The 12144-nt window shown below is 55.9% G+C and overlaps 1 protein-coding gene across 1 annotated transcript in view; it reads right to left on the reverse strand.

The window, feature by feature from the left end:
• SEMA6C (semaphorin 6C) overlaps positions 1-10106 on the reverse strand; it is a 13012-nt gene extending 2906 nt beyond the window's left edge. The window contains 15 exon segments of the mRNA XM_023759311.1: positions 42-186; positions 485-658; positions 887-1039; positions 1321-1452; positions 1713-1930; positions 2259-2347; positions 2519-2638; positions 2839-2929; positions 3149-3250; positions 3597-3653; positions 3807-3870; positions 4095-4209; positions 6035-6206; positions 7882-7927; positions 9848-10106. Coding sequence (XP_023615079.1) covers positions 42-186; positions 485-658; positions 887-1039; positions 1321-1452; positions 1713-1930; positions 2259-2347; positions 2519-2638; positions 2839-2929; positions 3149-3250; positions 3597-3653; positions 3807-3870; positions 4095-4209; positions 6035-6152 — 1578 coding nt within the window. The 5' untranslated portion in view covers positions 6153-6206; positions 7882-7927; positions 9848-10106.
• Between the last annotated feature and the right edge of the window lie 2038 nt (positions 10107-12144).

Below are 12144 nucleotides of genomic sequence, written 5' to 3' on the forward strand. Positions count from 1 at the left end.
CCAGGAGCCCACCCAGGCAGGCCCGACTCAGGCCCTCTCACTCCGACAGGCTCATGCCGGGCACACCGGCTGAGAGGGAGGTAGATGATGCAGCCAGAAAAAGCCACAAAGAGCCTGTGACCTTCAGTGTCCAGCTCCAGTCCTATCACCTGCCGTGCTGTTTGGGCCGCCCGCTTCCCACTGCACCTAGGGTGAGGCCAAAAGGAATCAAAGAAGGGGCAGGCCTGGTGAGGTTCTTTTTTCCCTGAACGTGGTGAGAGGCACAAGCAACTAAGTATGGCTCATGGAGCTGATGTCCCTGAGTGCCCACCCTGCCCCACCGCACTGTCCAACTTCTCACCAAGCCCCTCTCTCTACGCCATAGCTTCTGCCCTGTAGAAGCCAGTGCTGGAGCTCCCACCCCATTCCCACATCCCCATCTACCATCTCACATCCCATTCCTGTTCGGCAGGCCGCCCGCCAGACAAAGCCCTCATGTCCTCACCGGGAGGGGCTGTAGGCATTGATCTCTTCCAACAGGATGGGCTCCCGTCCTCCAGATTGTCCCCCTGGGGGCAGCACCTTCAGCACTGTTCCATCATTGGAGCCAAGGAACAGGACTGTGGTGTTACGATAGGGACCAGCTGTGCCATCCACAGCTACCTGGGTCAGTAGGGCCCTGGAGAAATAAGCCTTAGGTCAGGGCAACCCGAAAGTGGAAGCTTGGTGCTCCAAGGACAGCCCATGTGTCCTGGTACCCACTCCTGGGTCCTTCCCCAACCCGGGGTTTCCCTTCCCTTCCACTTTCATGGGCACTTCCTCCCGCCACTGTGATTTACCTTGTGGGGTCAGAGAAGGGGAGTGGCTGAGATGGGAGGGTAGTGGTCAGTGTTTTTTAGCCCCATACCTGCTGGTGAGGGTAAGGAGAGGCTGGTGGGTGGCAGGTGGCACAGTGGGGTCCAGCAGTGGGTGAGCCTTGATGAAAGTCAGGACATCATCAGGGAGATCTCGAGAAGAGGGGAATAAGGCAGCTACACCCACTCCTGCACAGGATCCTGGCCTGGTGGGCACATGGGAAGGGGCAGCCTTAGGGCAGGGAGCTGGGACGTAGGCTCTGTGCTGCCCACACACACTGCTCCTAAACATGACGGGTAGCCCTTGCTTCCCCTCCACACACACACACTACCGCTTCCCTTCCCAGTTGCAGCTTGCCAGTCCCACTGCCAACACACCACAGCCTCCTCCCCAGGCACTGGACACCTTTCCCTTTCCTTACCACCCCATTTTGAGAGCAGACACTGCTTGATTCTGACCCACAAAACCCACCCCCATCCTGGGTACCTGGGGGAGGGGACCCTGTCCTCAGACACAGGAGTCCAGGCCCCATCCGAACTCCTCTGCTCCTTGAATTTGCCCTCAAACCCACGTTCAATATCATCCAGGTAGAAGGCACAGACTGCAGAGCCAGGGATGCTGAGGAAGCCAGAAAAGGATGCGGGCTAGGTGTTAGAAGAGACAGCACAGCTCCTCCCTTCATGCACCATATTAGGGGGCAGAGCCTGAGAGGGTGGGGTGCCCTGGATGCCATGCTAGGAGAAAAAGGATGGGCAAAACAGCAACTGGCTTTGAATGGAACGTCCCTCACTGACGCCATCAGTAAACTTTGAAAGAGGAGCTTGGATGCTAGTGGGGCAGGGGACAGACTGGGCCACATTGGTTAGTCTAACACCAACCTATTGGTCTGGGTGCTGAAGACCCCAAAGAGAGCAGGGCGGCCATACAAGTTCACAGGCCCAGTCAAGGCCTGTAAGACGTCAAAATAGAAGGCAGCATCCCCAGGGACAGAGCAGTTGAGCCGAAGCTTCAGGAAGGATGTCCAATGACGGTCCAAGGCCCGAGGTGAGCCGCCCATGTCACGCTTACACACACGGGCCACACGGGAGAACTGTACCTGAAGTGGAGAAGTCGGGGACAAGGGGAGAACAGTGAGAGACAACCTCAGGGCCAGGGAGATGAGAGGAATGCAGTGAGTTAGAGCACCAGGACACACATGTTAGGGATGGAGCAAGGAAGGGTATGCTGCACGAGGTCATTCTGGGTTAAGGATGAGGGACACAGCAGGATATGGGGGCAGAGGGCTAGGGTTGCTCCACTTGGGGGCCCAGAGTCTAGGGGATTGCATTGTGGAGATCGGGCTCAGGAGCTGTCCCCTGACTCTGCCTTCACAGGATCCAGCAGAACCCTCAGCTACCCACCCCAGGTGCCCACCACCTCCTTACCCTCCCCAGCCGGGTGTCCTCCACGGAGACCTCTCGGAAGAAGAAGTAGACGTGGTCTCCATGCTCCAAGGCATGGACAAAGTGTGGCTCTGAGGGGGAGTGACAGGAAAGGGTCGGGAAGAGTGTCAGTACCTGCTCAGAAACTCCTGGCCCCCTGCAGCCTCTCCCCTCTGCACACACGGACACTGCCTGCTCCCTGCCAGTCCGCCCCATGCACCTCCTCCCCAAGAGCAGCCTCCTTCCCCCAGGCCCGCCCTGACCTCGGAGCCACTTGGAGTCGTACTTGGCTGAGCGGAGTGGGGGCTGAGGGCCAAGGCTTCTGTAAACTACAGCGTCACTGGCCTGGAAATCTGCAGCTGTGGCTGAATACAGGCTGCCCTCTGGAGGGAGGGGTAGGGTGGAGTCAGGGGATCTGCATTCTGGCTCTTCTTGGGCCTCCCACACCCCTACCTCAGTCTGACTCTGGCCTCTACCCCAGCCCTCCATTCAGGAGCATGGGGGGAAGACCAAATTGGGAAAGGGGCTAAGGTGGGAGCTCCCTCCAGCCACATGCCTGCTTCTCACATGCCCAGGTGCTCACCTGCAAAGACAGCTACGTTGGACTGGGTGGCATCAAAGGGGCATCGAGCCTGCCCACTCAGTTCTTCACCCTCCTGCTGCAGCGAAGTTATCTGGAAACAGAGGGAACAGGTTCTTGGAACCCTTGGGGTCTTAGAGTCAGGCTCCATCGCCTACTTCCTCATGTCCCCTTGCTTCCTTCCCCCACCCCTTCTGGACTGGACCCCTGAACCCTGGGCACTCCCATTCCTCCACTGGTCTGTCCGCAACAAACTGTCCACTTGAGTTTTCCTCCCAGACCCACCCTGACCCCCGCACTCTCGCCTTTGTACCCCATAACTGCGGCACACGGGGCTGAATGAGTTCGTTCCACAAGCAAGGAGTGTCTGCGAGTCCGAGGGAACGAGAACACGGATGTAGTTGTAGCACTCGTCCTAGGGAACACAAACCTCTATGTCAGTGACAGGGTCCCTGGGACTGGGACGGGGGGTCACAGGAAGTAAGTCCACTCCCCTTGAACAGTCAGACCAACGTGGGGTAACGTTCCAACTAAGCTATTCACTAGCCCTTGGCCTGGGCAAGTCCTTCATTGGAGCCTCACTTTTCTTTTTTGTGAAGCAGTGAAAGAAGCTAAAAACCATTCATTCTCTTTCCTGCACCTTTTCCTCTGGGTCCTGAGATGAGGGAGTGGGTAGGAAATTGGGCACAGTACGAGACTGCGAGGGCAGAGCCTGGAGGCAGGGTGATCTCCTCCCCTCAGATTCTCCTTCCCCTCCTCACCGTCAGCTTCCCCCGCACCGCGCAGTTCTCCATGTCCTGGCTCCTCCATGTGAGATACTGAAGGGAGAAGTGGGAGAGGGAAAATCGTGGGGCAGCCTGGACCCCGCCTACATAGTGCTTCTTTTGGATTCTTTTTCCCACCCCCTTGCCTCCCCTTAGACCCTCCCCAGCCTCATCTCTGTGGGCACCTCCTCCCAACCAGCCCCTCACCTTGTTGGGCACCAGTCCCTCCCCTTCTTCTTGAGCTTGTAGATCGAAGGAGAAAACATGATCCCTGAGGAGACAGGTAAAGAGGATCAGAGACAAGCCAAGGCACCCACCTGAGCTCCTTAGTCCTACCCTTGTCCACGTTCAGCTGCTCAGGGACAAGCAGGGCGAACCTCCTGCTCTCTACCCTCCCCCTTCCTCCATGCCTTGGCATTTGTGCTCTGGGTCCCAGCATGTCCATGTCCCAGGAGCATGTGTGTCAGCCCCACAACTGTGCCGCTGCTAGTTTACCGGGCAGCCACTAGCAAGGTCCGGTTCAAGGTCAGAAATTTCTGGAAGTCCAGCCCAAGTTCTGCAACCACAGCATCATCCTCCAGGCCCCGGAACCAGGATAATGGGGAAGTACCTGGAAGGCACAGAGAGGTGGGTGCTGAGAGCCAGCCAAGAGACGACACACTCCCTCAACACCCTCTCCAACCAGATGAAACCCAGCCACGGACACAGTGGATATGTGAAATGAGTTGTGAGGTATTAATTAAGTAACCTATTAAGAAAAATAATACCAGCTAACTCTGAGCACTTAACCTCTGCCAAACTCTGTGTTAGCATCTTAGCTGCATTGTCGCAATACAACAACCCTATGAGGTCGGTACTAATGGTGGTCCCATTTTACAGATGAGTAGCTTGAGGCTTAAAGACATTATGGAATTTGCATAGCTCATTTACCTTGGAAGCAACAGGTACCTGGATTCAGCTGTCAGACTCCAGAGCTGAGCCCAATCCCTTCTTGGTGCTGCCTTAGGGCTAGTGATTCTCTTTTGTGTCCACAATGTACTCTGTCCATTCTGGAGCTTTTACTCACCCCATTTCTCCCAGACCTCTCTTTGCACCCTCCCCTCAAGGCCCCTCACAGGCCACCTCAGCACTCCAAGGTTTCTGCCTCCTCTGACCAACTGCAGCACCCATCTGGCCTGATCATGGAAATCACAGTCATCAGTACTCAAAGGGAGTCTAGAGTTCAGCAGTAGATGGTTTAACATTTGCATAGTGCTTAGAACTGTGTCTGGCACAGATAAGTGGTTGCTATCTTATCTATCCCCTAGTAGTTATTCCCAATAACCCGAGTGCAGTTCCTTCATCCTTAAAATTACTCTAAATCCTACATATATAACAGGAACCTGAAATAGATAAAATTCTCAGAAAAAGTGGGTTTATGGTATCCCTCACGGTAGGACATGGGCTTAGTAATAGTATTGGTACAAGTGGTGGAGAGGGACGTGAAAGGTACTGGGAACCACTGAACTAGTCCCAAGCCTGCCTTTTGTAGCTAATGATAATGGTAAACATGTAGAAAGCATTCACTTTGTGCCAGATAGCCCTTGCACTTTACATGCATTACCTAATTTAATCCCTAAATAACTCTATGAGGTGGAATACTTGCAGATGAGGAGACTGAGGCAAAGAAAGGGTAAAGTACTAGAGCAAGGCCCTAACCGGTTTGGCTCAGTGGATAGAGCGTCGGCCTGTGGATTCAAGGGTCCCAGGTTCGATTCCAGTCAAGGGCATGTACCTTGGTTGCGGGCACATCCCCAGTGGGGAGTGTGCAGGAGGCAGCTGATCGATGTTTCTAACTCTCTATCCCTCTCCCTTCCTCTCTGTAAAATATCAATAAAAATATATTTTTTTTAAAAAAAGTACTAGAGCAAGGTCACATAGCTAGTGAGCAACTTAGCAGGGATTCCCACCTGTTCAGGTTTGGCCTGGCTGAGAGCCATGTTCTTAACCACCATACGATGCTGCCTCAAAGTGAAGAAAGTTGGCCCAGGGATGAGAAGTGACTGAAGTGAGGTGCCAGCTCTCTTTATGTGTTTGCTCCCTTTGCTGGTCAGGCTCTGAGCTTCATTGAGGCTGGGAGCCTTCCTGCACCTTGCCTCCCACACATAGGTCTCAGTGTTTAATTTCTTTTAATTTTTTATTTATTTTTTATTGAGTTCAGAGAGGAAGGGAGAGAGAAATAGAAACATCAATGATGAGAGAGAATCATTGATCGGCTGCCTTCTGCACGCCCCACACTGGGGATCTAGTCTGCAACCCGGGCATACGGCTTGAATGGGAATCAAATCGTGATCTCCAGGTTCACAGGTCAACACTCAACCACTGAGCTATGCCGGCCGGGCCTCAGTGTCTAATTTCTAAGCTCACACCCCAAGAGTGTGGTACTGGGCACTCACCTTGCAGGTCAGAGATCAGCAGAGGGAGGGGGTCCCGGGGAAAGGTGGCCTGGGTGTGGGGAAGTGAGAGCAGCAGCAGCAGGAGCAGCAAGGGCATGAAGTAGGGGGCACGGGGCATCCTGTGCGGGGCAGCTCAGGCCCCAGGGGGTGCCCCCTCACCCATATGCTGGCCCTGAAAGAGGACACAGAGAACAGTGGGGGCGGGGCCCAATTCTCTCCACCCTGGAAGCAGGCAGGCTCCTCCCCCTGGTCTATCCCCAGAAGACCCCAGGGAATGGGGGAAAGAACCCTCTCTCTGGCACTGCCTTCGTCCAACCAACTGTCACTGTCACTCAAGGCCCTACCCTCTCCAACTGGCCCAGGCTGGCTGGTGCGAGGCCTGCCTGCATGACCCCAGGTGAGGACAGGACACCCCGCTCCCCTCCCAGCCTTCTCACTCAGCCTATCCTCACTCCAGACTGGGCCTGGGACATTCAGTAGATGACACCTCCTGGCCCCCCTCTTGCTAACCCCTTCCCAGCTATAATTAGACACTAAAGCCTTAAAATTATAAATAGTGACTCCTTGGCACTGGGAGGAGGAAGAGGGCACCATGTCTGACTCCCCCTACATTTCAGACCCCCAGGGCACCCTGGAAGCACCACAGGCACTGAGCCCGGGCAGAGGCAGCTGTGAGATAGCCACTGTCCTCTTTAGGGCTGAGGAAGAGCACAGTTGGGGAAGGCAGCCTAAGGGTCATTGTCCCGGTCTAAACTCATGTTTCAGGGGCCCTCCCCATTGCTAGGGAGAAGCTGGGGGGGGGGGGGGAGTGAGGGGAGTTGCTGCTGTCTTAGCCAAAAATGAATCTGCATCAAAGCCAGATCAGAGGCTAAATTTAGCTCTGGCTGCAGCTGTCTGCCCGACCACTGTGCCCCTTCCCAGCCTCTCTATCCCCCTGCTCCCTCCCCGGCTCCCAAGAACCAGTGCTTCTACTTAATGGGGGGAGGGGGAAGTGCAGACACACCCCCTGTGAGGAGCCAGGGATAGAAGGGGCTACACTGGTGAGGAGAAATGGCTGCACATGTCCCTCTTTCTCTTCCTTCCCCCTTCGGGCTACCTCGAAATGGAAATATAAATTATTCAATGACAGGCAGGCAATCATAGTCCAGGAAAAGAAGGGCAGGGTGGGAGGGATGGTGAGACAACCTCCCTTCCCACCCATCAGCCTCCCCTCTCTGACCCACAGTGGGAGGTGTACACCAACTCCCTGCCTTCCCCTGAAATTGAAGTAAGGGTCTGAGCAGGTTCCAGAAATCAGGTCAGAAAGGGTGAGAATCCTTTCTTTTTGTGAACAGACAGCTACCTTTTACGTCTTTAGTTGCCCATCCTGCCATGCCCCCTGAGCTTCCAGGCCCAGGCCATTCCATCTCCTCAACAATTCCACCCTTGGAGCCAGGACCCAAGTGTACCCACCCCCACTCCAGCGTCACTGATGGGGAGATTGACGTCAGATGGGGTCTCAGGAGAGCTAGAGGAGGGGAAGGGGTAGTAACACCTAGATGACCCCCCTCCCCAGAGGCAGAGCAGTCAGCTAGCTAACGACCCTCTGGCGCTAAAAAGCCAAGCCTCCCTCCCCCACACTTCCACCATGTTTCTGGATGCTGGGACTCCCAGGGGAAGAGGTAGGGAGGGACACGGATTGTCTCCTATCCTTACCCTCCTGCCCCCGCCCCAAGTTGCCCTGGGCAACAAGTATCTTCACCCAGGAAACAACTTTGATCTGTGGCAAGTGGGGAGAACATCCAGACCCTCTGCCTGCTCCCAGGCCATGCTAGCTTCCATCCCCCAGCCTCATCACCTTTCCTTACCTGGGTGATGACTGCTGTTGGGGTTTGAGGATAGAAGACCTTTGACCTGATGGAAGGAGGGACAGAGGAGGGAAGAGACTGTGTTACTACACCTCCTTACCACATCCCTTGAAAGTAAATGTGAATATTCAGAAGTCTAGTGAGACTAGGATAGAGATGCTGGGGTGTGTGTGTGTGTGTGTGTGTGTGTGTGTGTGTGTTGACATTGAGCTTGGTTACGAAGGTGCTGGCAGCTTCATGCCCAGAGATGTGAGGGCAGGGGCTGGGGCTGGCTCCTAGTCGGAAACTGCTGAAACTGCAGGACCAGTCTTGGGAAAGAGGTAACTGGGAGAGTTTGTGGGGCACGATGACCACTCCCACGCTAAAACCCTCAGAATCCAGCAGCCTTCTTAGCAAAAGCGCCCTAGCTGGGGACAATAGAGGCTAATTTGCATCTCATTTACATGCTCTTCATTTCTAGGCAAAATGTTGATATCAGGCATCCCCATCCCCTTCCTTCTTCCTGAGCGAGCAGGCCATGCCTCCCTCTCACCCAATCTCCTTCCACCCCACCCCCCACCTCGGTCCAGCCTCTAAAAACACTTGGTTGGCCTTTGCATGGGCCCCTAGACTTAACTATGATATAGCTTTAAGAGGGCTTTCCTTGGCTGTTTTGGGGGAGCAGCATCTGAGCAGCCTGGGGACAGGCTTATCCTGCTGGGACCAATCCCAGCTGCTCCATACCCCCATCTGAGGCAAATGGGGGAGGCCTGGCCGTCCTTTCTCCCCCTCCTCTTCCCTTGCTGGAAAGAGGAAACAGCCTTTCTCTCCTCTCCTGGCCCCGAAGCCACCTCTGGGGAGTGGCCGAGGTCAAAGCCAGAGTCTAGCGGGGGCTGGGGCCGAGATGGAGAAGGGGAGACCGGGCTGGGGACAATAGCAGGAAGCCCTCCGGCTGGCCGCCCGCCCCAGTCCACCTTCCTCTGAGGGAGCGGGGGGCGCGCCGAGGAGCCTCGCGGAACAGACGCGTTCGCACCTCCAAGACATTTCCCCACCCTCAGCTCTCAGCCCCCAGCTCACACCTACCCTCCCTCCCGCCCAGCCCCCAACGAGGATAACCCAGGTGTCCATCGCCTCGCATCGGTGGGCCCGGGGCCAGGGGCTCGACGTGTCTCCCCCTCACTGGATCCGAGGCTCCGAGAGGGGCGGGTAGCAGAGTCTGGGCCGGGACCGGGTCCCAGAGCCACGTTAGCGGGAGGAGGGGCTGGAGGGGCCTGCAAGCGCAGACCAAGCAAGGATGGAAGCGGGGGTGGGGGAGCCGAGGCGGGTCTCCGAGGCCAGGGAAACAGGGTCAGAGGCTGGGAACCGACGAGGGCGGGTCCGGGCCAGCGCCGACCCGGGTCGGCAGGCTCGGAGGCAGCCGCCAGCTCGTCTCTCCTCCTCGGGAGACCTGGGTCTAACAAAGCCCCGGACAGAGTGGGGTGCGGGAAGGAGATGGCTCTGGGACTGATGTTTCTGGAGGACCCCATTCCCCGACACTGTGCCGGAGCCAACCCCTTGGGGGGTGCAAGCCCAAGGACAGAGGTGCAGCCGTGACACCAAGTCCGAAACGACGCGTCCCCCCTTCCCATCCTCGCAGGGGCATCAAGAGGATCTGGTTGTACGCGGGTCACGGAGCCTTAGTTTCTCTGATGGGGAGGCAAGGACCAGGTTTTCCACCCTCCGCACAGTGCGCGCCTCAAATCATCCATCTTCGCGCTCCCCAATTCAGGAGACAAGACTCGGTCGGCAGAGGCGCCAGACCCTGCGCCTACCGTACAGTGACGCGCTCTACAGCCCCCTCCGCGCACCCCAACTCCACCGACCCTCTCCGCCAGCCAGGCACCCCGCGCACTGGCATCTCCCGTGTTCCTCGCGCACTTAGGAATCTTGCCTCCAGCCAGCCGCGTCCTCCCTGCCTCCCTGCAGCCCTGTCCCAGCTCCGGGGTACTTGCTCCGAGATCCGAGCTAGCGGGGTCGAGAGGGCAGCGGGCGGGCAGCGGCCCCGCACCGCGCCGACTTCGCGATCCGTGGTTGGGGCTCTGGCGAGGTGTGATGAGCGTACGAGTTGGACGGAGCTTAGATCTGGATTCCCGGGCGCTGTCCAGTCCCGCAAGCCCAGTCGCAGCCCCCAATCCCGCCGCGGGTCCGCGGAGGAAAACAATGCGACCGCCGGGAGGTCTGGGCCGGGCCCCAGCAGCCCCTCCCGCCTCCCGGTCGGACCCGCCTCCGGTCCGCCTCGAGTTCGCCGCAACTAATCGGGCTCTCGCAGGCTGGCTAGACCCCGCCTCCTCGACACATTTCCACCAATAGTCCTCCTCGGGGGCGGGGCGCCTGGAGCACCGCCCAGTGAGAGGCCAGGCCCGGAGCTGAGCTGGAGACCAAAGCCAAGCTGGAGCTGAAGAGACCCCGGGCTACTGCTGAGAGCCAGACGGAGGAGGGGGTCACACGTCTTAACGCGGAGAGGCCCTGGAAAGAAAGAGCCGCTGGGAGGAGACAAGAAACCCAGGGACCGCAGCTGGGCTGGGCTGTCAGAGCCGGCGGGACCCTCCCTCCCCTCCTTTCCTCTACAATGGCTTTGGCTACCCTGCTCCCTGGGGAGTCTCCCGCCGCCAACTTTCTGTTCGTCTTCTCTAGTTTTTTGTTTTATTTTGTTTTGTTTTTACCTCAACCCTCTTATTTTTCCCCATGTGCCTCCTCTGGTTCCTCCTGACCCCAATAAGGGAGGCCTGCATGCACTCAAGGGCTTGAGGCCTGAGACAGGAAGGAGGTCTTCCTAGTCCCCATCATCTCCTCCCCTCCCAACTCTACTGCCACAGCAGGACTAGCTTGGGCAACTAAGCCAGGACCTAAGGAGCCAGGATGCCAGAGTGGCTGGTAGTCAGGCTACTAGTTGATGGAAGAACACAGGTGAGTCAGGCTAAAGCCAAAAGAGAGATGTGGAGATCAAGACAAATCGAGTCAGAGAATCAGAGGAAAAGTGACCAGCTGTCCCAATTCCACATAGCCTTACTGTCCCCAAATACAGGGTTAGTTATGTCCCATCTTTCCTCAGAGAACCCTGGACATCCCTCCAAACAGCAAAACTGAAAACTTCTCCTTCCCCATCCCCACCTTCCATAAAGATCCTTTGATTCTGGCCCTGGCTGGGATGCTCTAACCAGAGCATCCTTCTGGTATGCCAAGGCTGTGGGTTTGATTTCCCGTCGGGACACATACAAGAATCAACCAACGGCCCTAGCCAGTTTGGCTCTGTGGATAGAGCGGCGGCCTGTGGACTAAAGGGACTCAAGGGTCCTAGGTTCAGGCCAAGAGCACATGACCTGGTTTCGGGCTCAATCCCCTCCTCCCCAGTAGGGGGTGTGCAGGAGGCAGCTGATCCATGATTCTCTCTCATCATTGATGTTTCTCTCTCAATCTCTCTCTCTCCCTCTCTCTCTCTTTCTCTCTCTCTCCCCCTTCCTCATTGAAATCAATTTAAAAATATTATTAAAAAAAGAATCAACCAATGAATGCATAAATAAGTGGAGCAACAAATTGATGTTTCTCTCTCTCTCTGTTTAAAATTAAATAAGTAAATAAACAAACAAATGACCCTTTGATTCTGGGACTGTCAGTGGGAAGGAAGAATAGGCTACTTCAGACAGCACTGATTGGCTCCCACCTTGGTATTGCCTACTAAGATTCTCCCCTGCGTGGGGGCTGGGACACAAGACAAACGTTCTCAAAATTCCCAGGACAGTGGGTGGCCTGGGAGACATTGGCATTCTTGGGTAGTTTTATCTGAATGAGCACCTCTTTCCTCCATGCCCCCACATCCTCTTCCCTGGACTGAAGGGAAGGAGAGACGAGTTTGCTACATCTAGCCAGTCTTTACTGGACTAAGATCAGGATGCAAAGCATCACTAACTGGGCTGAACCCCACCACAAAGAAGGAAGAGATATAAACATACATACACTCACACACATACATACACACAACACAGAAACAGAGACACAGATGGAAGGCCAGGTAAACCAGTGAGATAAACAGAATCAGAAATAATGGAACAATACATATACAAGGTTAACTGCTAAGGGTCTTGGGTCTAAGGCAATTCAGTGGCCCGGGGGGCTGTTTTAAAGCCTGGAAAGAGGTTTTTGGAGAAAGACACCTCAAAATATAGAGGTTGATCCCTAACCGGTTTGGCTCAGTGGATAGAGCATCGGCCTGTGGACTGAAGGGTCCCAGGTTTGATTCCGGTCAAG

The sequence above is a fragment of the Myotis lucifugus genome, unplaced genomic scaffold (genome assembly GCF_000147115.1).
Source record: "Myotis lucifugus unplaced genomic scaffold, Myoluc2.0 scaffold_151, whole genome shotgun sequence".
Taxonomy (NCBI): Eukaryota; Metazoa; Chordata; class Mammalia; order Chiroptera; family Vespertilionidae; genus Myotis; species Myotis lucifugus.